General features: G+C 55.7%; 12 protein-coding genes across 12 annotated transcripts; 6 read left to right on the top strand and 6 right to left on the bottom strand.

Annotated features, from left to right (window-relative positions):
* Positions 1-618: 618 nt before the first annotated feature.
* QBC33DRAFT_485901 (glycosyl hydrolase family 3 N terminal domain-containing protein) lies at positions 619-3804 on the top strand (the record flags this gene model as incomplete). Its single annotated transcript, XM_060425410.1, has 5 exons — positions 619-882; positions 949-953; positions 1003-1430; positions 1495-2713; positions 2774-3804. The coding sequence occupies 5 exons, from the start codon at positions 619-621 to the stop codon at positions 3510-3512; spliced, it is 2655 nt and encodes an 884-aa protein (XP_060286567.1). The 3' UTR covers positions 3513-3804.
* On the bottom strand, positions 3510-4615 carry QBC33DRAFT_527737 (putative 60s ribosomal subunit assembly export protein loc1 protein). The gene is made up of 2 exons (XM_060427001.1): positions 4250-4615; positions 3510-4181 (listed from the first exon to the last, which is right to left on the bottom strand). The coding sequence occupies exons 1-2, from the start codon at positions 4559-4561 to the stop codon at positions 3897-3899; spliced, it is 597 nt and encodes a 198-aa protein (XP_060286568.1). The 5' UTR covers positions 4562-4615; the 3' UTR covers positions 3510-3896.
* A 340-nt stretch (positions 4616-4955) lies between these two features.
* Positions 4956-5753, top strand: QBC33DRAFT_445824 (uncharacterized protein; the record flags this gene model as incomplete). Its single annotated transcript, XM_060424346.1, has 2 exons — positions 4956-5232; positions 5341-5753. 2 exons carry the CDS (start codon positions 4956-4958, stop codon positions 5751-5753), a joined length of 690 nt encoding a protein of 229 aa, XP_060286569.1.
* A 337-nt stretch (positions 5754-6090) lies between these two features.
* Positions 6091-7021, top strand: QBC33DRAFT_263141 (uncharacterized protein). The gene is made up of 2 exons (XM_060423115.1): positions 6091-6668; positions 6737-7021. The coding sequence occupies exons 1-2, from the start codon at positions 6499-6501 to the stop codon at positions 6897-6899; spliced, it is 333 nt and encodes a 110-aa protein (XP_060286570.1). The 5' UTR covers positions 6091-6498; the 3' UTR covers positions 6900-7021.
* On the bottom strand, positions 6973-10457 carry QBC33DRAFT_466149 (ArgJ family-domain-containing protein). The gene is made up of 4 exons (XM_060425145.1): positions 9795-10457; positions 8845-9732; positions 8162-8368; positions 6973-8073 (listed from the first exon to the last, which is right to left on the bottom strand). The coding sequence occupies exons 1-4, from the start codon at positions 10286-10288 to the stop codon at positions 7101-7103; spliced, it is 2562 nt and encodes an 853-aa protein (XP_060286571.1). The 5' UTR covers positions 10289-10457; the 3' UTR covers positions 6973-7100.
* A 630-nt stretch (positions 10458-11087) lies between these two features.
* On the bottom strand, positions 11088-12353 carry QBC33DRAFT_616794 (kinase-like domain-containing protein; the record flags this gene model as incomplete). Its single annotated transcript, XM_060432668.1, has 3 exons — positions 12130-12353; positions 11851-12070; positions 11088-11821 (listed from the first exon to the last, which is right to left on the bottom strand). The coding sequence occupies exons 2-3, from the start codon at positions 11909-11911 to the stop codon at positions 11088-11090; spliced, it is 795 nt and encodes a 264-aa protein (XP_060286572.1). The 5' UTR covers positions 11912-12070; positions 12130-12353.
* Positions 12354-12570: 217 nt separating this feature from the next.
* On the top strand, positions 12571-14082 carry QBC33DRAFT_527748 (Der1-like family-domain-containing protein). The gene is made up of 4 exons (XM_060427002.1): positions 12571-12804; positions 12871-13049; positions 13108-13205; positions 13556-14082. The coding sequence occupies exons 1-4, from the start codon at positions 12758-12760 to the stop codon at positions 14015-14017; spliced, it is 786 nt and encodes a 261-aa protein (XP_060286573.1). The 5' UTR covers positions 12571-12757; the 3' UTR covers positions 14018-14082.
* Positions 14083-14243: 161 nt separating this feature from the next.
* QBC33DRAFT_263397 (uncharacterized protein) lies at positions 14244-15655 on the bottom strand. The gene is made up of 2 exons (XM_060423116.1): positions 15605-15655; positions 14244-15546 (listed from the first exon to the last, which is right to left on the bottom strand). Exon 2 carries the CDS (start codon positions 15289-15291, stop codon positions 14320-14322), a length of 972 nt encoding a protein of 323 aa, XP_060286574.1. The 5' UTR covers positions 15292-15546; positions 15605-15655; the 3' UTR covers positions 14244-14319.
* A 2829-nt stretch (positions 15656-18484) lies between these two features.
* On the top strand, positions 18485-19796 carry QBC33DRAFT_512128 (uncharacterized protein; the record flags this gene model as incomplete). Its single annotated transcript, XM_060425889.1, has 5 exons — positions 18485-18986; positions 19076-19251; positions 19369-19389; positions 19514-19634; positions 19774-19796. 5 exons carry the CDS (start codon positions 18485-18487, stop codon positions 19794-19796), a joined length of 843 nt encoding a protein of 280 aa, XP_060286575.1.
* Positions 19797-20324: 528 nt separating this feature from the next.
* Positions 20325-20778, bottom strand: QBC33DRAFT_527756 (uncharacterized protein). Its single transcript, XM_060427003.1, has one exon. It carries the CDS (start codon positions 20605-20607, stop codon positions 20380-20382), a length of 228 nt encoding a protein of 75 aa, XP_060286576.1. The 5' UTR covers positions 20608-20778; the 3' UTR covers positions 20325-20379.
* Positions 20779-20890: 112 nt separating this feature from the next.
* On the top strand, positions 20891-22931 carry QBC33DRAFT_263523 (uncharacterized protein). Its single transcript, XM_060423117.1, has 3 exons — positions 20891-21268; positions 21336-21417; positions 21488-22931. Exons 1-3 carry the CDS (start codon positions 21016-21018, stop codon positions 22806-22808), a joined length of 1656 nt encoding a protein of 551 aa, XP_060286577.1. The 5' UTR covers positions 20891-21015; the 3' UTR covers positions 22809-22931.
* Positions 22932-23638: 707 nt separating this feature from the next.
* On the bottom strand, positions 23639-25252 carry QBC33DRAFT_263538 (uncharacterized protein). Its single transcript, XM_060423118.1, has 6 exons — positions 25244-25252; positions 24937-25188; positions 24755-24877; positions 24655-24695; positions 24373-24530; positions 23639-24312 (listed from the first exon to the last, which is right to left on the bottom strand). Exons 2-6 carry the CDS (start codon positions 24998-25000, stop codon positions 23994-23996), a joined length of 705 nt encoding a protein of 234 aa, XP_060286578.1. The 5' UTR covers positions 25001-25188; positions 25244-25252; the 3' UTR covers positions 23639-23993.
* Positions 25253-26100: the final 848 nt, after the last annotated feature.

Genomic DNA, 26100 nt, shown 5'->3' on the forward strand with positions numbered 1-26100 from the left:
ATACCATGTTCGTGCTATCTTTGGGTTCGCAATATTACTCGAACCAAGCAGATCGAATAGGTATATGTCCGTGCTCACCGCCAATTAAGGTTCCCTCTCCGCCAATGTCCTGTCCCTCCGCAAAGATCAAGGTTCCCCGCCTTTTCATGGCACCCCGGGGCGGTTACTACAGCACCCACAGCACCCACAGCACCCACAGCACGGGGCAGAATATACCAATATGGAAACTGCAACCCGGATCTAGCGATGACATAGTTAGGACGGGAATTATTGAGATACATCCATATACCAACCTATGCCTACAGTACCTACGCAATAGATAAATCTGAAATTGTTGATCGACCTGGATCTGCCCCTGGTCAGCCAAGATCGACAACGAGTGGGGGTTGTCTTACCTTGGCACACGACCACCATATCATCAGACCCAGGCATCCGATCCAAGGGAGCAGTGTGGTATTCTAAGGTCATGAAAGGTGTTTGACTCTGTCGTCTCCTCTCTTAAGTCGACAGAGCCTCTCCTAATCGACTAAACCGACTCCACTCGTTCTCCCTTTGTGCCTTCTTCGGTGGCTTCCCGACCGTGCCCACGCATTAGAGTGCTCTTCAACCGCGGCTTCAATGGCGTTCGGTGCAAGTGCACATGTTATTTTGCTCTCTCTATGTGTCTTCGGCGCCCCAAGCCATGCGAGCGACGTAGTTCGGCCGCGGGATGCCGTCCCGTCAGGCTATGTAGCTCTTCCATACTACCCTGCGCCGCCGGGTGGTTGGACGAACGACTGGAGTGCTAGTTATGCCAAAGCGAGGGCCTTGGTAGAGGAGATGACACTTGCGGAAAAGACGAACATCACTGCTGGCTCTGGTATATTTATGGGTAAGAATTACGTCAGATAGCGTACGCTAGAAACCGCACGTAACGAGTTGTCCTGGGCTGTAACTGACAGCTTACAGGGTATGTGGCACCCCTGAGTCAGATGGAATGACCGGGCTATATTGACAACTCAGTCCATGCGTTGGAAACACAGGAAGCGCACTTCGGCTCGGCTTCCCGCAATTGTGTCTCCAGGACTCTGCTCTCGGGGTGGCATCGACTGACAATGTCACCGCCTTCCCTGCCGGCATCACGACCGGAGCGACCTGGGATAAGTCGCTGATATACGAACGGGCTGTTGCTATTGGCCAGGAGTTCCGCGGCAAGGGCGTCAACATCTACCTTGGGCCTACGGTCGGGCCCCTTGGCCGGAAGCCACTTGGCGGACGAAACTGGGAAGGCTTTGGTGCCGACCCAGTACTCCAGGCCATTGGCGGTGCTCTCACGGTCAAGGGCGTACAGGAACAAGGCGTCATCGCAACTATCAAGCACCTCGTTGGGAATGAACAGGAGATGTATCGCATGTACAACCCCTTGCAGTCCGGATACAGCTCCAACCTCGGTGGGTGTTCAGTGCTCAGCTCTTGGTAGACTTGGAGTTTGAGTAGCGAGCTGATATATTCTAGATGACCGGACGATGCACGAGCTGTATATCTGGCCATTTGCGGAGGGTGTTCGTGCGGGGGCAGCGTCTGTCATGTCGGCATATAACGCCATCAACGGCTCCGCCTGCTCACAGAACAGCTACCTACTGAACGGGCTTTTGAAGGACGAGCTGGGGTTTCAGGGGTTCGTCATGTCAGACTGGCTCTCACACATGTCTGGAGTTGCCTCGGCACTTGCTGGGCTTGACATGGACATGCCCGGAGATACACAAGTCCCCCTCCTTGGTTCCAGCTACTGGATGTACGAGCTCACCCGCTCTGTTCTGAACGGCTCCGTGCCCGTTGATAGGTTGAACGACATGGCCACCAGGATCGTTGCCGCGTGGTACCAAACGGGTCAGGACAAGGATTATCCCCCTCCCAACTTCTCGTCCAACACTCACGATCCGTATGGGCTTCTTTACCCGGCAGCTCTCCTCTCTCCGACTGGACTCGTCAACCAATATGTCAATGTCCAAGCTGACCACTATAAGATCGCTCGAAAGGTCGCACAGGATGCTATCACGCTCCTGAAGAACGATGATGACTTGCTCCCCCTGTCAAACTCGAGCTCTTTCAAGGTTTTCGGCACTGATGCCCAGGTCAACCCAGATGGACCGAATGCCTGCGGCAATCGAGCTTGCAACAAGGGGACCTTAGGAATGGGCTGGGGCTCTGGTGTTGCCGATTACCCCTATATGGACGGTCCGATCGACGCCATCAAGCGGCGGACACGCAATGTCACGTACTATGCAACGGATACATTTCCATCAGTCTCCGCGCCTTCCCCTGACGATGTAGCCATAGTGTTCATCTCGTCTGATTCAGGAGAGAACAGCTTCACCGTGGAGGGGAACCATGGCGATAGGGATGCCTCGAAGTTGGCGGCATGGCATAGCGGTGACACACTGGTGCAGAAAGCCGCGGCCAAGTACAGCAACGTTGTAGTCGTCGTCCACACGGTTGGGCCGCTCATCCTCGAGAAATGGATAGATTTGCCTTCCGTGAAGGCAGTCCTATTCGCGCACCTCCCGGGCCAGGAAGCCGGCGAGTCATTGACCAACGTCCTGTTTGGCGACGTCTCTCCCAGCGGCCATCTGCCCTACTCGATAACCAAGGCCGCAGGCGACCTACCCGACAGCGTCGCCAACTTGAAGGGATTTGCCCTGGGACAGGTCCAGGATACATACACGGAAGGACTGTAGGTTTTGAGGCCCATCTCATGATTCAAAAAGAGCCTTCGCTAACCACAAAGTCATAGCTACATCGATTACCGCTACCTCAATAAGAAATCCATCAAGCCTCGCTATGCCTTTGGCCACGGCCTCAGCTATACCAACTTCACCTTCACAAACGCCAGCATAAGGCGCGTCACCCAGCTCGGCTCCACGCCACCGTCCCGGCCACCCAAGGGCCCGACGCCCTCGTACCCGACCGACATCCCCGCAGCCTCGGAGGCCTACTACCCCGACGGCTTCAACGCCATCTGGCGCTACCTATACTCGTGGCTCTCCAAGGCCGACGCCGACGCGGCCACCGCCGCGGCAGCCAAGGGGAAACCCTACCCCTACCCTGACGGGTACGGCACCGAGCCCAAGGCGGGGCCGCCGGCGGGCGGCGGGCAGGGCGGCAACCCGGCGCTCTGGGACGTGGCGTACGAGGTGACGGTGACGGTGGGAAACGCGGGGGACCGGCGGGCGGGCAGGGCGGTGGCGCAGGCGTACGTGCAGTTCCCCGAGGGGATCGCGTGGGACACGCCCGTCGTGCAGCTGCGGGACTTTGAGAAGACGGCCGAGCTCCGGCCCGGCGAGGCGGAGGCGGTGACGGTGCGGTTCACGAGGAAGGATGTCAGCGTGTGGGATACCACGACGCAGGACTGGGTGGTGCCGAGCCCCGAGGGGAGGTACAGGTTCTGGGTTGGGGGTGCGAGCGATAGGTTGGAGGTGGCGTGTTACTCTGATACGTTGACGTGCGAGGAGGGGTTGGAAAGCCTGGTGTGATATTGGATTTTGGTGGGATCTCTGTGTTGGCGTTTAAGCACCTAATACCTAATACCTAATTCTGGATTATACCCCTGACAATACCCCTGACAACATCATGGTCTTGGGCCGGGCTCATGTTACTAGGCTTTGTGTCCTTCTTGCTAACTAACCTGAGTCACTTATCGACGCCGGTGATTGCGCGAGAAGCATAGTCCGCAATGCTGACAACAGACTCGATAGATATGTGTAGGTATATATATATACTCTTGGATCTGGATACCGATGAAGTGACCAATTCATCACCACCGAGCTCCAATCCCAAGTACCCCCAACTTGCAGCAGCTTTAGACGCCAGACGCCATACAAATGTGATACAAGCAAGCAAGCCCGCCGCCGGGCCCTTTATTCGGCGAAGGCAACCTTCTTCTTTGGCTTCGCCGCCTTGGAGCCCGTCACCGAGACCTTCTTGATGCTTTCGCCCTCATCAGCCGTCTGGGGCCGTTTCCGCTTCTTGCGGAGAGAATCCTTGGTATCCTCCAGCTTGGACTTCCGCTCCTCTTCCTTCTTTTCGGCCTGTATCCTCCTCGCCTCCCGGATTTCCTCCAACTGTCGTGCCTTGACCATCTTGGACTCGATCTGGCCCTCCTTGTCCGCCTGGACCATTGCCAGGATCGTGTTCATGCTCTCCTGTGTCAACTTTGTGAGCATTGCGACTGCCAGTCGAGGTTCCGCACCACGATGCTGGAAAAACGTACCCTGTCGTCCACAAACACTTTGCCCTTCTTCACCCCCTTGGGCTTCTGCACCCCGATCGGCGTGATCATGTTCAGTTGCGGTATTCCCAATTCCGCCTCAGAGTACACCCGCTTCTTCTTCTTCTTCATCAGGTCCGACGCATTGGACAGACCCTTCACTTGGCTCGCGGTGGTGATCTTGCCCTGCGGCTTCTTCTTGGACGACTTGACGACGCCGTCCGACATTGGTTTCCTCGCCGACTTGCTCCCACTGATGCCGGACTTGTTCGCCGCGTGCTTGTTCTTCATCGTCCGTGTTCTTGAGGGCGCCATGGTGGGCGATTTTGGAGGGGGGGTTGGCTTCTGGCGGCGGCGCTGTGCTGTGTGTGCTCTTGAACGAAGACCCAAGAGAAGAAAATTTTGGACCTGTAGCTGCGATCCTACCCACTGTTATCCGCTGCAAGGCTGGCACGGCTGGCTGGGCTGGCGGGGCAGTGTGTGTGTCACTGACAAATTGGGTGGCTGAGAAGCAATCAATGCGCGGGGTGCAAAATCCTTATCGCAGCGTTATCAGAAATTTGCTTCGCCAGATTTCTAAGAACATTCCATCCTACGCCGGCCCTGCTTTCCCCTTCGAGTCAGTTGCACCTACCGTATGCCCTGAGGACATGCCACAGGGGGGATACGTCAATCCAGAACCACGATCTTGCAACAGCACCTCGAAATCATGACATCCGCTCAACCTGCCAAACGGTGGGCCGCCCTCGCGCGGGACACCAACGAGACCAAGATCCAGCTCGCCATCAACCTCGACGGGGGCGACTTCCCGCCAGATACAGACTCGAAGCTTTTGGCACAGGAAGCGAACAGCCATGCTAGCCAGTCTAGCAAGTCGCAGACCATCAACATCAGCACGGGCATTGGCTTCCTCGACCACATGCTCCATGCGCTGGCCAAGCACGCAGGCTGGAGCTTAATCCTTGCATGCAAGGGCGATCTACACAGTGAGTCAAGCAGCCAATTCCCGGCCTCCCAGTTCTTTCTCTTCCCATTATCCCCCCTTCCACTCCATCTGCCCTCGATACTAACCCCTACCCCCTTTCCCCCCTCAGTCGACGACCACCACACCGCCGAAGACGTGTGCCTCTCCCTCGGCTACGCCTTCGCCAAGGCCCTCGGCAGCGCCTCGGGCCTAGCCCGGTTCGGGCACGCGTACGCGCCCCTGGACGAGGCGCTCAGCCGGGCGGTGGTGGACCTGTCGAACCGGCCGTTCGCCGTGGTCGAGCTGGGCCTCCGGCGCGAGCGCATCGGCGACCTCAGCACCGAGATGATCCCGCACTGCATGCAGAGCTTCGCCCAGGCCGCCCGCGTCACCCTGCACGTCGACTGCCTGCGCGGCGACAACGACCACCACCGCGCCGAGAGCGCCTTCAAGGCCCTCGCCGTCGCCATCAGGCACGCCACCGCCCGCGTCGCCGGCCGGGAGGGCGAGGTGCCGAGCACGAAGGGGACATTGTCGGCTTGATTGGTGCTAGGAGATGGCTGGGTTCTAGCTTGATGAGATAAATGGGGGATAGCCGTTGGGACGGGAGCTGGGGGTGTGTAGGAGAGGCTCAGGGTGGTTCGCGTGCCCTGAGACAGTACCTGGAGGCTGGGAACTCACATGGCTCATACCTATTAGACGTCATCTTGAGAGTCTTGCCCTTGATGGGACCCAGCATATTGTACTGTAATACATCATAAACGGTTTTGGGGCAACGGAAAATAAAAAATAAAGTTAAGAAAACAACTTCAAGATATAAACAAACGTCTGGTAACTCAGTCGATTGAAATGCAAATGCTCCCACCTGTCGCTCAGCCTAACTCCCGCTGTGATAAGCGGATCATACGAGTGGAGAAAATTGGTTGACGCAACCCGTGACGCAGAAGTTCGACCTCAAGCAATTTTGGTCCTTCCTTTATTATTGTCTACACCTTCATCCTACCTCCGTAACAATCGGTCGGTCAGCTCTAACAGACTGGATTTTAGCGGATTGCCAGGTCTCTGTCCAGCACGTCATCGGAACGCCAATCAGCACACCTTCAAGTCCGCGGAGATCGGGTGACCACCAGATATGCTCGGTTGACACTTCACGCCTGCCGTTTTATCTCATCTTTTCCCAATATATTTGTTTCCCGGGCTACCAGTCCAATCTCTCCTACATACTTTCAAGTCTCTTTTCTTCTTCTTTTCCCACATCTCTCGGGGGAGAGCCAGCCATGACCGTACGATGCGGTCCCACAATGCCATGAGAGATGAGGAGGCCGTCGACGCCAGCTGGGAGGCCACGAGGGGCGCGGCCTACGGGGCCGTGAAGTGGGGAGCCGCCATGGCCGTCCTCGGAGGTATCGGCTACGCCTTCTCGCCGATATACCGGGGCTTGACGATCCAATTCAAAGTGTAAATATTGTTGGGGCCCGCGTGTGGCCGTGGTGGTATGTCTGCGGGACCTGCTAATTGCTTGACAGCTACATCCAAATGTCCGGAATGGTTGTGGGGAGCATGATAGAGGCCGACTACAGGCTCCGGCAATACGAGGCACGCATGAGGATGCAGAAGCGGCGAATGAGGGACAAGGCCATGTGGGAGAGCTTTGAGAGGCAGTACGGGAAGGACGACGAGGACGACTGAGTCCCTGGAAAGACACTTCGAAGGATGCCCTTGTTTGTTCATCGGAGGGAGCCTTCGGGACCATGTATCATGTATTATAAGACAGTTCTACCGACCCAGGGGCTGCCAGCCACTAAAATCCCCATTTTTCCCATTTCGAAACCAACGCCCAGGACATGCTAAATGGTGATTAAACCTCTTCCACACATACACCGACCGGCCTCACTTCTTTGGTGGCGGCTGGAACTTCTTGGGGTCCATGTTCAGCTTGGCAAGTCTCACCACACAACCACTCAGCTGCAGGAGGGTCTGGACGCCTTCCAGGATCTTCATATGGGTGAAGCCGATCTCCTTGATGAACTCGAGCTTGGCGTGCTCGCTGAGGGTGGGGATGGTCTTGGTGACCTTGAACATGGTGCTGATGATGTCGTGGCTCGAGTAGCCGCGGTCCCAGAGCTCGCGCAGGGTGTCGAGGGCGGAGTCGACGTTGCCCTCGTAGCAGGCCTTGAGCATGGCCTGGACCTTTATGGGGTGGGGCGAGTCGACGACCTTGAAGACGTTGTCGCCCGAGACGAAGCCGAAGCCGACGTGGGTCGACTGCAGGTTGTTGATGGCCTGCCGCATGTCGCCCTCGGCGCTGAACACCAGCGCCGCCAGCCCGTCGTCGCTGTACTGCACCGACTCGGCCTCGATGATCTGCAGCAGCCGCTTGACGACCTGCGCGTCCGTCAGGCGGGCGTACCGCAGGATGGCGCACCGCGACTGCAGCGGCTCGATGATCTTGTTGGACTGGTTGCACGCAAAGGCGAAGCGCGTCGTGCCCGAGTAGATCTCCATGGTCCGCCGCAGCGCCTGCTGCGCCCCCGACGTCATGCTGTCGGCCTCGTCCAGGATCACCACCTTGTGCCGCCCCGCCGGGAGCGTCACCTTCTTCTGCGCAAAGCCCTTGATCCGGTTCCGCACCACGTCGATGCCCCGCTCGTCGCTGGCGTTGAGCTCCAGCACCGCCTCCTTGTACGCGTCTCCCAGCAGCTGCCGCGCAAGGCACAGCACGCTCGTCGTCTTGCCGATCCCCGGCATCCCTGAGATGATGACGTGCGGCATGTTGCCGTCCCGCGCGATGATCTTCAGCCGGTCGATTGTCTCCGTGTTCCCCACGATGTCGTCCAGAAACACGGGCCGGTACTTCTCAACCCTAATGAGGCGGTGGTTAGCAATCCATGTCCGAGCAGAGCGAAAGGTAGGAAGGGGGGAGAAGAGGCCATCTTTGCTGGGGCGCTCACCATGGTAACTCGTAAGTCGGGGCCCCATTTGAACTGGCGGCAAGCGCGTTCTTGGCAACGGAGGTTGAGGATTCGCCCTTCTCTTCTGCCTTTGCTGCGGGCATCTTTCGACCGCTCGATATGGGAAAGGCACCTGGAAAGTGGACTTGACAGCTTGGATTATTTGGTTGCTGAAGTATGTGTGGTAGACGCGACGCGGCACGCGTGCTCCACACTTAAAGTGGTTACTTTGGCTCAACCCTAACCCTCTTGTAGTCACCTAGTACACCAGCACGCAGAGGAACTTTCATAATGGGACTGGGAGGGAAGCCATGCTCAACTCTATGCCTTCATACTGATATTTATTGTAATTTACGATAAATTTAACTGGCTATTTTTATCCGGTACCGGGTTAGGCACCGGGAAATTCATCTCTAAAAATGCATATATAGGAAACTCCTTGCCCCCTCGAGAAAGCCATGGAACAAACATGACTCGCCATAGCTACGTCTAAAGTACGTTTGCAGCCGGCCAACTTCTCGATCACATATAGCTGCCTCTGGATCCCCTATCTATTCCGTTTCTCCCTTTTCAAGACTTGATCCCCGGCTGGAGCAGGAGCTCATGTGCGATAGTCTCCGTTGATGGTTCTGCCTCGAGTGTCAGGGGCATTCTCTTACGCGGAGTCGGGATGCAATACTCACATATATTCATGACTATAGTCACATGTCCAGTAGGTAGCCTCCTTGTCTCCGGTACCCAGCCTGACGAGGATTTCCAAGTCTTCAAACTCCAAGATCTCGGCAGCCCTGGCTTCGTCGACCAGTTGAGGCTCGCCATTGATCAGCAGTTTCAACTCGGCCGAGCCGTCCGTGGGAATAAAGGATACGTTTGTCTTCTCGGGGACAACCTCGGATACCTCGTTGACCTGTTCACCTGGTTCCGAGATCAACGAGTATCCGGTTGCGCAGAGGATGCGGCCCCAGTTGGCATCCTTGCCGTACAGTGCCGTCTTGACGAGGGGCGACCGGGCGATGGTGCTCGCTATCTTTCGGGCTGCCTCCTCGCTAGCGGATTCGGTTACTCGAATTGTGACAAACTTTGTGGCACCTTCACCATCTCTCACGATGAGCTTGGCCAAGTCGGTTGCGAAATCCGTGAGGACTGTTTGGAAGGCTTCATAGTCTGGAGACGCAACCGAGGTGACCTCCTTCCCCCCCGCAGCACCGTTTGCCAGCAGCGCGACGGTGTCGTTCGTTGAAGTGTCGCCATCGATGGTGATGCTGTTGAATGATCGGTCCACTGCATACTTGAGGGCCGAGGGCAAAACGTCGGGTGAGACGGGGGCATCAGTAGCAATTATACCAAGCAACGTGGCCATGTTTGGGTGGATCATCCCAGCGCCTTTGGTCATGCCTGCAATTCGATACTCGACAGACGGCGTCGATGGCAGGACGAACGTCCGGGAGATGAGTTTAGGAAAGGTGTCTGTGGTGCAGATGGCTCTGGCGCAGGTGAGCCAGTGCTCATGGGATGAGCCCAAGGCGCCATGCACAACAGGCACGTTATCCAGGATCTTGCCAATCGGCAACCTATAAGCGGAAATTAGAAGTTAGATCAGATAACCCGCTTGCCTCCATAATCGTAAGCTCACCTCTGGCCGATGACTCCTGTGCTCATCACGAGCGTTCCCCCGTCATTGCCCATGCAGTTGTCTGCCTCCTGGGCCATCTTGGCTGCGTCCTCCAAGCCACCCTTGCCGGTAACCGCATTTGCGCATCCCGAGTTGACGATCACGCTCTGTATGCCCCTGTTCTTCTTGCTCTTTAGTAGCTCCCGGCTGAAAGTCACTGGAGCGGCTTGGAACTTGTTCTTGGTGAATACCGCGGCGGCTGCACATGGCCTGTCCGAGGCAACGAAAGCCAGGTCAGGCTTCGTTGTATTGCCTGGTTTGACCCCGACAACCTTGCCTGACGCCTGAAAGCCTAGGGGGTATGTCCCCGACTTGGGAACATACCTCTTCTTGGCTGCGGGAATCGAGTTGGCTGGGGCGATGTAAAACCTCACTTGCTGAGTTTGCCGAGCCAATTGAGCTCCAGACACCTTCAATCGCCTCCAGGAAGGCCCACTGAAGCTTTCCAAAGCCATCTTCAACCAGCGTAGAAGAATATGGACGCTCGATTGTGGTCCTGGAGCAGTGTTGGAAGTGAGTCAAAGAAAATGCAGGGCATTATCGGTTGGCGGTACCGGAGGTGTTACCGAATCTAGGGTCATTGGCTAGGTAGTTTCCGGCAGCCTGCAGAAGATCGGCCTTCACCGTCGCCACCTATCTATCATTCAAACCAATTCACTGACCCTTGATTTATTCCATAACGCATCCGCATCTGTATACCAGGTCATTTTCATTCTCAACCTCACTCCTACATGCGTACGAAGGTACCTACCTATATACCTACCTAGGTACCTATTCTGCCACGGAAACTTTGGCGACCGCCGTCCCGACCCGGTTAGTCAGCATCGCCGCTTTAACTCACCCCAGCTCAGTGACGCTCAGTGATATCCGACCGCGTGCACATCAACCATCCATTCGCAACCAACATCGCCTCATCCTTCCCTGAGCGTCGTCAACTTTACGCGACTCCCGTCATGAACGAGGACTCGCCCGCCGCCGCCGCCAGGAGAGGGGATGGGCGCAGGTCGGGCCCTTGGCCCGGCTCCAGCACTGTCCACGCCCTCGACTCTCCTGGTTGCCCGCCCAATGCCTGGCGCATGCCTATATGAGGCCACGACTGCCGGCATTCGTTCCCTCCCTACTGCCTACTGCTCAGCCCTTCGTATTGAGGGTTTTGAAGGAATGGACAGATTCGGCAGTCCGGTTGAAGGACTATGCCGATTAGTGATGTAATGGCAGAAGTGGAATGGTATACGGATACAAATACTAAGATTACTACGGCAACGGTATCCTAGGCTGCGATTCTTCGAAGCAGATCTGTAAATCCCGAACTACCGCCGATGCGGAATGGTATTCCTCCCGCCAGCATTTGGCTATAATGCTGGCCGCGGAATTTTGTTCTGTGAGAACTGGGAGATTACCGTCACCAATGTGAGCATCAATCTCCTCCTCTGGCACGTCGCCGTACGGTATTTTCCACTCTGTGATTTCGTAGACAGCTGACCCAAGCGCATAGAGCTCCTGCGTCAAGGGTGGGACGTCGCTCCACTCTCGACCTCGTAGCGGAGTCTCATAACGGGACTCATATGACTGGATTTCCTCGAAGTCGGAGCCCGTCATCACAGCGCCGCCGAAGTCGCAAAGCTTGACCCTGAAATTGTCGAAGAGGAGAGCATTGCGGGCCGAGAGATCACACCAAGTAACACCTTTCTCATGAAGGTACTCCACGCCCTCTGCAAAGTCGACAGCCATTCGCAGCCGGAGGTGCAAAGCCGGTGGTTTATCGGCATGATCCGTGGTATATTGGCGCGCACAGCCAACCGACGCACGTTCGAGTTGCAGCGACTGAGACCCAGGGGCGAACTCCCTAAGGCCAAAACATTTCGTGATGCGGGCGTGATCCCCAAGTCTGGCGTAGATGATGGCCTCGCGCTCTAGGGCTCCTTTGAATGCAAACTCTCGGTGCTCGTATGCCTTGCCGTCGATCCATACCTCGTGGGCCTTGAACACTGTATGCGGATCGCCCACCCGAGAATACACCAAGTTCCAGAGGGTCCGCCCAACAATTCGACTTTGCCCTTGTACGGATTATGGGTCATGTTTGCGGGGGAGGGGTTTAGAGAGGTTTCGGATTGTACCCGCCATGTGGTCAGCGTGTTGGCTGTCTTTGCCGCAATTGATATGTTGCTTGGAGCGAGGCAAAGCCTCCGAGCCGAGTGCGATAGTTGGGGATGAAAGTGTTTAGCAGGGTAGACAAGCTAGGGAGTGTCAGCGGAAGCACGCGGACGCCGAGGGGGACTTGGGCATAATTACTCACTAGCCTAGGCCGGTTCTTACCCTCCTGGCAGAGGAGTAGGTCGGGGGGTCTGGTCAGGTCAACAAGACAGTCGCCGGAAAGTCTAGGATAAACTCCAGATTACGCAGGACGAAGGGGTGATCACCCTATGCTCGCCCCTGGCCTTGGTTTAAAGCGGCCACAGCTCAGACCCGACGCCCGACACGGATATGGGGGCAACAAGTTGTCGGGGTTGAATATTGAGGTATGAGGTAGGTATTGTACCTAGGTACAGTAGTACCTATCCACTCTATCATACGCATACCTAAGGTATCTTAGGTCGATCCATCCCACCGTCAAAGCTTCCAGAAAGCTCGACCAATCGGATGTGCCCCCTTGGAAGCTCTAGCTCATATACCACGTGACCTCACTTTATTCCATTTCTGTTCGAATTTTCTTGGGCTGACCAACCCCCAACAAGCTTTCCTACAATTTTTCCGAACAGGCCACGGTTCTTCAACATCAGCATGCCAACTCCAGGTATGCGGCATTCCGCCGTTCTCTTCCCACACATATTTTTCTCATGACAACGGGGCATACGAGCGTCTAGCTCTCTCAGACTTTCTTCAACTCAACCGACCGAGAGTTCTACTATTGCCAATAGTACGACATGTCGGAATTAATCGATGCCTTCTGGCAGAAGCCACCCTTCGCTAGGTGAGTACTCGTGTTCTTCCAGACTGCACAGCAGTATCCCTAGAGAACCGACACTGATCAGAGTAGGACGCTGGCGATGGCTGCCTTCGTGACTTCGATTGGATGCTATTTTGGCATGTTCCCGTTTCACTGGTTCCACTTCGAAGTCTATCGGCTACTCCGGATCCCGCCCGAAATATGGCGTCCGGTCAGCTCCTTCTTCCTCACCACTCCCAAGCTGGGGATAATATTGGATCCATACCATGGTAAGTTTCTCTGGGCACTCCGTCTCTGGACTACGTGGCTAATCGCCCGCCTCTCCAGTGTTTCAATATATGAGCGAACTCGAGGTTGGCAACCCCAGATTTGCAAGGAAGGAAGATCTCATATGGTATCTGATCACCGTGGGAACTGCCATAATTGTAAGTCTTGTTCTCGGCAAACAGCGATCGAGCTTGATCATGTCTTGTGTTTTCTCCGTCATACTTGCCCCATTTTTTGCCCTGCACCTCATATACTGCCCGCATAGTGCTGTGTCCCCAACTAGCGCGGTTCCTAGAATTGAGGAAGATTACCCCTGCACCTCGACCTGCCCCTCATTCGCAAATAACGGCAGGCTCGCGGTGTGGGCATGGTGGGATCTGGATGACTCGGGTGATTTTTCATCGTTTGCTCGGGTGGTTTTTTGCTCCCTACATTTCTTGCCGTTGGCTTCAGCCTCATTGTCGCTCTCGCCCCGCACTGGGATGGCAGTCGGACTAACTTGTAACAGGCTCTTAACCAGTACTTCACTGGACAGGTCTTCTATCTCCAGGGACTCATTATGTCGCTCTGCTACACATCCGTGCAGGACCGACGAGGAGAGAAGTCAGGATTCTTCTTCTTCACTGTCCCGTCTCAGGTTGTTCCCTACTGCTTGCTTCTTGCAACCTTGCTCATGAGCCCGGAAATGGTGCCGCTTCAGATCAGTGGCCTATTTGCTGCGCATATGTACGACTTTTTGACTCGCATTTACCCCGAGTTTGGAGGCGGGCCAAACCTCCTGCCCTCGCCAGCGTTTTTGTCACGGTTCGTTACGGCCCCGAGGGTTGTACAACGAGCGTATGGCACTGCTTTCACGCGCGGGTCGACGGGTCAGGCTTCTGGAACAAGCACTGGATCTTCGACCGGTGGCTCGGTGCTCCCCGACTCATGGAGAACAAGGGGGACGGGACACCGCCTGGGAGGCGACTGATGGGATCTCTAGATTCTTGGAGCTCGTGTATGATGTTAACGATACCAATAATAAGAGTTTATCTGCAAATCTGTGCCGTTACCATATCTCATTCCCATCGCTTCGTAAAGCCAATCTTGGAGAAACAGACACCCGTATCCATTCCATTTGAACTCCCAGCAAAGAATCCTGCCTTCCCGAGAGCCCACCAAAAATCGCTCCGTGTTCGCCATGCGCCAGACGCAACATAATCCCAATCAAGACAGGATGGTAACCCCACATACCCATTCAAAAGAAGAGCCACAACATGTTGTCACCCCACATCACTCATAAATGTCGCTCGTCGGTCTCGCGAGCGACACCGAGCCATACCTCTTTCTCGTCGCCGTCGCGCCGCCGACGTCACCGGCGCCGCCGACCCGCGGGACCCGCGGCGGCGAGTACCGCTTGGGCTGCTGGCGCATGCGCGGGATGGAAGGCAGGTCCAGGAAGGGGACCCTGGGTGGTGGGGGGTGCGAGGGCGGCGGAGGCAGTGGAGGGGCAGGAGGCGGCGGCTGGGCAGAGGTGACGGGGATCGTGGCGGGACGGGGGAGCTCGGGTGGCGACGAGTATGAGGCCTGGCGGCGGCTCGGTCGAGGTGTCGGGCTCGGCCCCGGCCCCGGTCCCGGTATCGGCGGCGGTTCTGTGCCGCCTGTGCGGCGGCGGTCTTGCATCCGGTGGGCTTCGCCCGCGGGACCGGGCGTCCCGGTCCACGTCTGTCTCGGGGCGGGTGCGACGGCGGGGGCAGGGGCAGGGGCGGGCGTTGGGGCGGCTGCTGCTTGTCCGTCGAGCATGGATGGGGTGGTGAATGGGATGTTGGGGGGTGTCTGCGGCCTTGTTACGGGTGGCGCGGGGCTGTGCCGCCTCACCATGGACCGTGGGATATATGCCGGGTGCGCGGGGATCGCGCTGTCTGAGGAGCCTGCCTGGTAGCTGGGGCGTCCTGCTTCGAACTCCCCTGCTGGGCGGAGGCTCTGAAAGTTGGGGGCAGCGTGGTAGTAATCATAATTGTTGACGGTTACTTGGCTCTCGAATACGGCCTCCTTGTGATCCTCGTTGAAGTAGGCGTCGCCGTTTGTAGTGGCGATCGAGCTCCTCCCCCTGTATGGCGGGTACATTTCATGACTGCCGTACCTGATTCGATCTTCTCGGTCGAAGCGCCTCAGCCGAAGCCAGTATACTATGAACAGTGCAGCGCTGCCGAAGAACAGTAGACCTGCGCCAGCGGCGATGCCAACAATCATGGCCACAGTCATCTTTCTTGGTCGAGTTGCCTTGGTCGGACGGCAAGGTCTCGTTGGAAGGTGTAGCTGTAATGTTCTCGACGATCTCGGCGAAGAGGCTCCCACTCCCGCCCCCGCTCCCGTGTGCGGTGTCCAAGATGTCCGTCTGTAATGCCGAATAGAGTGGCTTGCAAGCGTAGACAATGTCGCAAGTTGAGGACTTGCTATTGTTCTTGGTTGCTCCAGGCACGCCAAAGAGGCAGATATCACTAGCAAAGCGGAGATTGTCTTGGGGGCAGGCAGCGTCAGTATGCAGACCGGTAAAGCCACACATGGTCGAACTTACAGAGAAACCAAGGGCTGTCACTCTCGTCCTTGCCGACTTAGCGGCACGTCTGTAAGCAGTTGAGGCACTCCTTGAACTTGAACTTAAGCCTGGCAGACGAGGAGAAACAGTTGATGTTGGAACACACTATGTCCTAAGTATTTGTGTTCGCGGCCGCCGGAACTAGTGGATCACCGTTAGGTGCGTCCAGGCACTGCTAAGCACAGGGCGATCCAGGCGTGACCCGAAGCGGCGCTACAGAGGAGAGGATGGACAAGAGATAAAAAGAACACGCAAGGAGCCCGGCAGGCAACGGACCAGGATCGTGCCAAAGCGGACATCAACTGCTTGGAAGGTGGGAAGAGGAAAGGAAGAGAAGATGGGATGGGAGAAGGAGGTGTTATCTGCTGGTGGCTGTCATTGCCTGCCTACTTGCAGGGTTGCATCAACACACAGTATGTGCGTGCATAGGGATGCGTTAGGATATCTCCAGCAACGCACTCCGCCCGCAAAGAGAGATGGAGCAAGAAAAATGATAGAAGAGACAGAAGCCCTGCAGGGGTTGTGGCATGGCGATTTCGTTATATGCCACACGCCAGCAGCCTCCATGGGCCCCAATATGAAATATGGCACGGGCATCCACCCAAGCCAGCCGCCGAGCATCCCAAAAGGCAACCAGGAAGCCGTGCTCGAGAGCCTTAAAGCCTACCCATGTGCAAATTCTCGCCGTCTTTTGGCTCCCGGTGGAGGGATGGGGAACCAGTCCAGGAACGAGCCAGTTACAGCCCTCTTTGGGAGACGGGAATCCTGTCCTGGATCCTGTCCAATGAGAGCGGAGCCCTGTTTGGATAGAGGGCGCGTGTAGGAGTCGCACAATGCAAGTCGGGTAAAGCGGACGAAGCTGAATGGCTGATGAAGCGAAGGACGATTAGCGCCCAAATGGGGGCTCAGACGCTGTCAGACCCATGCTGATCCCTGAGCCAATCATTTGTGGGTGGGACAAACAACTTAGCCAGGATGCCAGTTTCTCACGGGACACTAACAGACTTTCGATCAACTCACTTTTACATGCTTTACGGATAGATTTATATTCGAAAGTGATACTGCCATCACGAAATTACCTGGGATAAAGAACAGCGCGGACAACTGAAGAGCAGTTGCCAAGGATTAATCGCGCGGCTTTGAAGCTTAACCCTAGCTTCGATTTTGCCGCGCCGGCGGTTCTTCTGCATCGGGATGGAGCGTTCTTACCGGGCCCAGCCAATTACGAAACACCTTCCCGTCCAGACGTGGGTCATGCAGCGGAACCTACCTACCTGCTTATTAGTCTAGGCAAAATAACACCATTCCCGTCGTGGCTTGAACATGGATTTTCGTCAGCTTCATCAAGATCCAATCACACCGACATAACCCGTTCAATTCGCTTGTAATGATAATGCGGAAAACACACGAGAAGTTGCGTTGGCAAGACCACATACTCCCTCGTTGAGGGTTGGGGAGGGGGGAGGGTATCTGTGGTTACACAGTTGCTACTGAGGTTGGGATGTGGCACATACATAGCCCGCAGGTTCCGGACAATGGTCGGATCTGTTGGTTGCTAGTTGCGTTGCCAAACCTCGCCATCATCTCTCCCCCCCTCCCCACCCCCCAATCCATCACTCTTAACTCTTTGAATCACACCCTGTGCGACGCTGAAATTTCCGTCTGCTCCGCTCTCCCCGGTTAGTTACCGGATGCATATTCCCTATATTGTTACTACCAAACCTGAGAGCTTGATGCCTCGAAAGTACGGCGCCGCGCCGTTCATTCAGATTTCCACATCCAGGGATGTGCTTTCCGCATCTCCCAGAGTGTTACATTGTGCCCAACTTGCACTCCGAGATCAGTAGTTCGGTAGGCTAAGCAGGGTCGTAATGCAAGTGATATTGGGGCCAAGCGGATGCATACCCCCGGCCTCCCGGTCGCCGTGCTGCGCACCTTCCCGGTCTTGCTTGCGCCACCAACCCCCATCTTTTGGGGGGCATGACTCCTTTGGGCAAGGCTTGCCTCTGCTTTCCTGTTCCGCCATCCAGTGTGCAACAATCTCAACTACCAAGATAATTGTGCTTGCCTTCCACTCTTGGGGTATGTGGCTGTTGAAATTTATCTCAATTCGGCAGCTCAGGTATCGGCCCCGGCGTTTTCAGCAGGCGTTTATTCTGCCCGACAGCTCTATGCTCCCATGATGCCGCGGAAATTTGGCATCGGGATTGATACTGTTGCGGTCCTTCCTCCAAGTTGCACGACGCTTATCACCATTGAAGTGTTTCTCTCGCTTGGATAGTATCTCATTTGCCGTACTAGATCCGTCCATACAGGCATCCATATCCGCCTCTATCGGTGACACAACAACAGCAGGGAGTTGCTGAACCCACATGCGGCTTGCCATAAAATGCCGCTCTACGTGGCAAAGGAACTCACTCGTTCCGTTATACTGGCACAGTCTCTGGATCCATTAACCACAACCAATTTTCTCCTTGCGATCGTATATGCCGTCGTGTCACAATGATAATCTGAAGACAATCCCTCTTGTTTGCGTGGTTTGAGCGAGATCTATGCCTCTCCTCCAACCCGTTCTACTATTCGGCTATCTAATAGCTCCTGGTATCTTTGGTGGAGTTAAAGATGGTGGCAAACGAGAGTCGGAAGACTGCATAGCACCTTGGTTACTGAGACTGGACTCAAGAGTTGTTTGCTGATACTAGGTCAACTAGTTTGGTGCTTTGACCGGTAGTCAACTTCCTCGACAGCGGCCGATGACTTACATATAATAAGTTGCCTATTCCTCCGCCTAGTCGTGGCCATCCAGCACTAGATTTGGCATATGTCGATGTTTCTTCACTCTACTCACTTCTTCGCAATATGGCTCCCCCAATACGCTTTCTCGTCCTCGTCCTTTTCTCGGTTGGCCTCGCCGCAAAAGTAGGAGACTGGACACTGTCTGATTTCAGCCGATATTGTTACTCAGACACAAGCTGCGCCTACCATTTCTTGCTCGGCGAGGACAATCTCAACGGGGTCAACCCAAACGCGAGATTTGTATGTGACTTCACCGTGCCCAGCGAGGACGGGAAGCCGGCGAACGAGACGGATTTCGAGAACGTGCCTTGCCAGCAGGGCCCGCCGTGGTATCGAGTTAATGGAGGGTGGAATCCTGATGGTTACGTCGTCATTGTGGTGACAAATACGGTGGAGAATGCGTACGCCTTCTTTGGATACAACGACGTGGATCTTGAGGGAGGGACTCCGGTTGGGTGGCAGACACAGCCGGCGTTCGATGTCGGCACCTTTGTTGACAATGATATCGCCCCTCGGCAAGTCGAAGAGAGCCGTGATTTCTGGGAGGGTTTGGAGCTGCTAAGGCGTACGTTGATTCCCTGTCTAACTGGTGATATCCCGATCTCTCCTTACTGAACATTGCTTATTGCAGGACATGCTCCCCCCCGCCATTAGTTCATCTGGAATTTCGAAGCTGGGAGAACAATAATGAACTTCTCAATAGCTGTACTATCAGCCATGAGGCGTTCGAGGGGATTGGTGTTGCGACATGGGCCTTCTATGACCAGAAGTGCAATGACAGTGGCTGGTTTATCTCATGGGGCTACAACCATGGTAGTGCCGTTATGACCGTTGGTTGTCAAGAAGGTCGATCATTCTATACTTGATCCGAGTAACAGACACAGGGGGTGGCTAATTAACCCAGAATGAAAATGTTTCGTTGCTTGACTCGGGCACATCTATGCCAGTGTGGTCAGAACATACCTAATGTGAGATGCTTTCTTTTCAGGGTGGCCTCTCCATCAAATTGATAGATTCTATCATCTCTGCCTTGTTGGCCGAGAGGCAGCGGATGGACTTCACCTTCCCGGACTGCACCTACCACTCTTCAAGTCATGCCCCAGTTACGGCAAGTTTACGACAACATCAAGCGTGCCGATCGTTACCTTTGCGCAACCCCTCAAGGATTTCGAGTACTTGGACCTGCTTGTCCTCCCCGAGATGGCCTTCGTTGGTAAGCTGTTATAGAAGGCAACAAACTTTACGCCGGAATGTGTTTGGCATCAAGGACAGCGAACTCATCATGTACCAAAAGCAAGGTCAGATATTGGAGGGATTAGCTTTTGCCAATACCGGGAGACCTGATGGTGCAGGACGTAATTGGGTGTTCGCTTGATGGGATTCCCCTGCGTCATTAAAAGGAGTTGAAGCATAGATTGAAGAATGGGTTACCGGAAGACAGCTAGCGTCATTATCAACTCTAGCCAGGCAAGGCGCATTCTTCTGCCTACCTTATAGAAGAGACGTACGCACATCGGTGATTGACGGGGTGCCTGCGGATCGGGCCGGGCCCTTCGTCTCGGTCTTAGACGCTGTTCCTGGGGAGGTCGACAAAACCGCTGTGGATTGGATTCGTCAGGGCAGGGGTGGCCCGGTGCAGCCAAACACTTAAAGAAACGGAAGCTTATTTGCGATTGACTATGTCAATCGGGTGCTTATTTCTCCTTGGCTAACGGCACTCTAGGTAGTAGCACTTCAATCAAGCTTTGCAGTGACGGAACAAAAGCCCCCAACGAGGAATTCCTGGTTTGGATTGCGCAGCGTCACATAACCATAACCCACAACTGGACTAGCGACCACATCGAGCGTTTTCCTCCTTGGAAAATAATGAGATGGAAATGGCCAGTTTCTTTATCAAACTGGGTACGGCTGTGACCAAATGTGACTAGGATGCATCTAGATGGGTTACAGTCGCCGAGTCACCATCGGAGCAGCCAATCGACGACGGCAATGGCCACTTTCCCACCTGTGACCGGAGGACTTGCAAGGGTACCCATGCAGGCTAATTGCTTAGCTCGGCGGCAGCACGGGGAGTCTTGTGCTCTAAGTGGCCAATCCCGCTTGACTGTGTGCGCCACAACTGCAGGATAATGCAGGCCATCTATCACCAACCCAGCTATCACCTTCCACAGCGGTAAGCGGCCCATCTCCCGTCGATGGACATCGAGCACCCCCTGCTGTCACGCTGTGACCTGCCCCCAATGCTGTTGTCGCTCTCCCACTCTCCCCTCCAGTCGCTGTCGAAGTTCACAGAATTTGGAACCAACAATCTGCAATGTTCAACTCGGAGCACAATTCCAAACACCCTTCTCCTCGCTCCTAGACGACCACTAAGTTATAAACCCAGTGCCATGGCGTCTCACTGTTCCACAAACCCGGGCCCAGTCTCGCGAGCCTAGACGTTCATCCAGCGTGTCGAGGGGGAAAACCAACCATCGACGACAAGTCGAAAAGGGAGGTTCCCAACGAATCCAACCAAGGCTGCCCTTTTTGTCACGGCGATCTTCCCTCTTCCCGAGGATACCGACCGAGCATTTGAATCACCAAGATTCAGAATGCGGACCGCAGCCTCTGGCGCCGCTTTTGCGGCACTTTTGCAGATCTCAAACTCCGTTCTTGTCACCGACGGTTCCTTCTGCGGGGTGCAGTGCGGGAATGTCGCCGACGCGACCACCGCATCAGATATAACGTGCGATCAGTCAGCGTACGCAGTTTCGCCAGCAGGAGCCGTCTTCGAGAAGTGCATCCGATGCGAGACGGCGAGCAACTACACGGCCCATGGCCAGACAGATCTCCAATGGATGCTGTGTTGGTCTCCCTCCGTCACTCGTTGAACGCGCACCGTCAGCCGTCGCAGAACTGACAATCTCTACAGACAATATCCGCTTCGCCACATCCTATTGCCTGTTTGGCGAACCGCATAACCCAGATATTGGCGATAGCCCATGTCGCACGAGGCAAGTCGACTACCAGCCATCCAATATTACACCCTACCAGCACGACCCCTTAACTAACTGACCCTCTCAGTCATGCGTGCGGCCTCTTGAAGGATGCAATCCAATGGAACAACCTCACCATCGAGGCGGGGCCGTACGACTTCTGCCAGAGTTGGTTCCGCGACCAAGTTGAGGGGTGCAACGAATGCCTTGCTGCCGGCAACCAAGAATATCTGGGAAACTTTGTGACCATGATGGATGCCGCTTGCCTGCAGAAGCCTGCTCCTGGCGATAGGATCTCCATCGAGGGCGACCCCTTTTCTACCACCAAGGTCAATGTCACCACGCCTTCACCCACTCCGCAGTACACGTTCACGCCGGACAACTCGCCCCTCAACCTAGGGGCGCGTGTCGGCATCGCCATTGGCGGCATCATGTTTCTGCTTGTCCTGGCGGGCTCCTGCATTGTGTGGAACGGCAAGCGGAAGCGGCGGGCGTTCTTGCGCGAGCTGGAGACGCGCAACCACCACCAGGGGTGGCCGCACCCGAAGACTCCGCACAGCGGCAGCGGGCCCGACATGTTTGAGACGCCCCTGAGCCAAAAGCCGCTGCGCGGCTGGGGGGATAGCCCCGTCAGCGCAGCCACCGAGACCCCGGACATCGCCTTCCCGCGCTACTTCAGCCCCTACTCGAGCACGTATAACAGCCCCGTCAGCGCTGCCGATGGGCCCAGTACCATGAACTGGCCGACGCTGAACCCCCAGAAGCTGGACGAGGCCCTGGTGCCCGACCCGGCCCTCCAAAACGTGCAGCAGCAGGAGCAGCAGCAGCAGAGCCAGCACCCTCTCCGCAGCCAGCCGACCGCCTTCACCCACTGGCCTACCTCGACGCAGGAGAAGCTCATGCAGATGCAGCACGAGCGCGAGCAGCAGGCCGCCGCCGACATCGGCATCGGCATCGCCCTCGGGGGCGACGAGGCCAGCCTGAGGTCCAAGGACTCGAACCCGCAGTTCGCAGCCAACCCCGCCGCCGGCGGAGCAGCCCCGGCGGCCGGGCATGGCCAGGACCCGTACGAGGCGATGTCGACGGCGACGGCGCCCGCAGCGGCAAAGGGCAAGGACCGCCGCTACTACGACGAGGCCTACGAGATGTACGAGGTCGACGGCGAGCGGCGCGCCAGCCCCGTCGCAGTGGCAGCTGCTGCTGCTGCTGCTACTGCCGGCGACCGCCTCGCCAGCAACAACCCGTACAGGGGAGTGCCGGCCGAGCCGGCGCCGCGGGCGCCCGTGCTCCAGCACCCGGGCTACGGCAGGAGGCCGTCAATCAGGCGGCCCGGGACGGCGGGCTCGGTCGGCTCGGTTCGGTACGGCGGCCTGACGGAGGAGGATGCGCGGAGGGGACATGCCTTGTGATTTGATCTGTCTTCCTCCTGCTTTCTCCCTCTCTCCCTCCCTCTCTCTTTTTTCTCCTAGTTCTGTTGTGGGCTCGGCGTTTCGGGGTTCTGGGGAAATAAATGATACCTTACCTGACCTGTACCTGTTAGCCGCCTGACGAAATGTCGGCGGTTTGCATTAGTTGGGGATTTTCCGTTATGGGTTGCGTCTTATAGGTTGGTTGTGAATACGGCTCGGCTGGGGGAATTGGGTTACGTGGCCTAATGGAGGAGAACGGGTTGTCGACGTTGTTGGTTGACTTGGGGTCGAAGAGGGCGGTGCTGGTGATGCTGATACTGGTAGTTGGGGGGGGTCGCACTCCTGAGATTTTGTTACAAATCCGAGCAAGAAGTTGTCATTGCAGCGAGGATTCATCACTCGTCACTCATTTATACACGACAGACGTGTTGTGTATTCGCTATGGAAATCCGAAAAAAGCGAGTGTCCTTGACTAGGTATCCTAGAATCGATATGATGTGAGATGAAGGTCGTTACTCGTTAGCTAGCCAGTAAATAGCAGACAAAAGCTGTGCCAGGCATAGGGGAAACAATATGAGATCCAGCAAGTCAATCTTCCCTTCACACTATGTAGACCCTGACGCTGCCAGTTGGGCGTGCTGGCTGCAGATTGAACCTTCGAATTGCTCTTCGGGAGCGTTGCTGTTTGCGTAATCTGAAGCCAAAGACACACACTCGTCCGGGCGCGCAGTTCCGCCAAACGACCAAAACAGAATGCAAAGCCAGGTGCGATCAAACCCCCCAACGCAAGAGCAGATAGAGTGAGAAATTGCGCAAATATGACAACGCGAGGTTGCAGTCGTTACTCGTCAAGGGTGTTGAGATCCGTCAGATGGATTTCCTCGTCGAAACATGGCCAGCCTGGACCTGTCGATTTCATCGAGACCACCAGTGGCAGGCGGCTCGGATAACGTATATTCCCATCTCCCTGGGTGCCGTCAATTCCTTGGGATATGGCAAGCGGAGCTGGTGCGGAAATGCGGCTTCCTGTTCGGACAGGAGCGGAAAGAAAAAAAGGAAAAGAAACGTGGTCGGGAACAGACAGACCGATAAGGTGCAGCGTCCCTGGTTTTGGAGAGCAAGGTCGAAGGCAGAGGGTAGGGGCTGCGGTTTACGCCCCCTACCTGCCGTCCTTCCGTGTCTCCCTCAGCCCATGGCCGAGATCTTGAGATTCCAACAGGTGTCGACGGCGTTTTTGACGGTCTCGACATGTTTGCCATCGATCCGGCCAATGATGAAAACCCTCACATTGTGCTCAACGTTGACCAGTTTGGAGTAATCCACTCGAGACTCCCTCGCCAGCCGCTCTCCGCTGGCTTCAATTCTCATGCCGACAGGAACGAAACCCAATTCAGGCTCGCCGTGGAGCATCTGGGGCTTAGATTTGATGTCGTAGATAATGCCATGCTTGTCAGGCTTCACGCCCCTCTTCTTGCAGCCTTTTCCTATGTAGGTGTAGATCGGGCTGGAAAGTAGCCATTAGTGATGATTCAAGGTCCAAGGAATGGATGAATTTGCGGCATACACGCAAGTGGAGTGACCCTTATCAGTGGCGACGACTATGAAACGGCGGAGCCCAACGTAAACCAGTTTACCAAACATGTGCTCCTGGCCGACCTCGGTGTAAGTGTTGAGGGTTTTCGAGTTCTCGCTTCGTGGTTCTGACCAGAGAATCTTGATGACCTAGGGATCCCAGCCAGTCAGTTCACCAACTAGATGGATAGTCATTCCGCCTTCCACCATCGACTCATGGAATAAAGGTTGGGTGGGGGGGAGGGGGGTGCGGTTTCTTGACAGAGCAACTCACGAGGCCTGGGGCGAACTTGGAAGACCTCTCCACACGAAAGCCTGGAGTTCTTAGTTAGAACACCGAACAAGCTGAAGGGAAATTGGCTTCCAGGACTCACGTTTATCAAGAGGTTCGGATTTCCCTTCCGCCCCCTTAATTTTCAGGATAGGGGGATACGGGTCGGCCTGTGTCGGCGTTAGGCGGCCATCTTCGTAAGGCACCTCCACTTCCTCGTAGTCACCTAGATGTCGGGATCAGTCATGGTCACAGGCTACATGGAGTAAAATATCAGAAAACCACCTTCGGTCGATGGTCCTCCAGCATTCGCTGGCCCTAAGAATGCAGCTCTGCTACTTTCGGTCATAACCGCCTGAAGATCTTGTTCATCATACCCGTATACCTCAGTTCCTGCATAGGGATTGTCAGGGTAAGCAAGTGTTGTGGAATCTTCTGTGGCGTAGGAGGGATCAATGGTCCCAGGAGCTTCGTTGAAGGCCTCTCCAGTGCTACTTGGTGGAGGCCATTGGGATGACTCTTTCGTCGGGCGAGACGCTGCATACTGGATCAGATATGTGAGATAGCAAAACAATGGGACAGAGAGGCGAACCGTGGTGGTGATCATCGTGGCGGGTATAATCTCGGCGGAGCGGTTCGGCCTGCCCTCTGGGTTTTGAGTAGAATGGGTCTTTTTGCTCATCTCCAGTGATGGGCTCCTGGGGTTCTTTGACCTTTTTGCTCTTCTTCCCCGGGTCCTTTTTGTCCACCTGTCTTTCCTTTTCTTTACCGGACCTCTTGGAGTCGGTGTGTTTGCTAGATGATTTCGTGTCATGGGCCTTGCCCTTCCCTTTATCTCTCGGGGCCTGGGCAATGTTCCTGCCACCCTGAGGTTGGGAATAGCGACCGCCATCGCCATAGGGGCGCGACCCAGCGTGAGCAGAGTAGTCTTGCTCACGTTCATCGTAGGCAGAGTACCCGTCACCAGGCTGGGAGACCGTCGATGGATAATATGTGGCTACGTCATTCCCTTAGTTAGTTTCGCAACGGTGCGCAAGCCTGGAAAAGGACATACCTTCGCTGGGGGTATGAGTATAGGCCGGCTCGAGGATTTCGGGGCTGTCATTCAGCGACAGTCCCTGGAAGGCCGGGTCGATTTCGGCCTCGGTTCGAGGAGTGCGCCACTCATACTGCAGCTCCCCTGTATGGCAAGTTAGCGGCCACTCCTTGAGCAAAAGGAGTACCTAGAGAGCTGGTTGGACGTGCCGGCCTCATCCGTCCACTGCCTAAAAAATGCCTGGAACTCTTCACTCCATTCCCAATGATCTTCGGCTTGTTCCGAGGACATGGCTGGACTGATTCATGGCCATGTACGGTGGGACGGCGGGGGACAAGGGCAGGATTCGAGTTTCCCGACAGGGACGGAGGGGCAGCGTAACAACGAGCCCGGGGCAAAGAACCTGGAACAGT

Source organism: Phialemonium atrogriseum (assembly GCF_030411735.1).
Source record: "Phialemonium atrogriseum strain 8032-3 unplaced genomic scaffold QBC33scaffold_4, whole genome shotgun sequence".
NCBI lineage: Eukaryota > Fungi > Ascomycota > Sordariomycetes > Cephalothecales > Cephalothecaceae > Phialemonium > Phialemonium atrogriseum.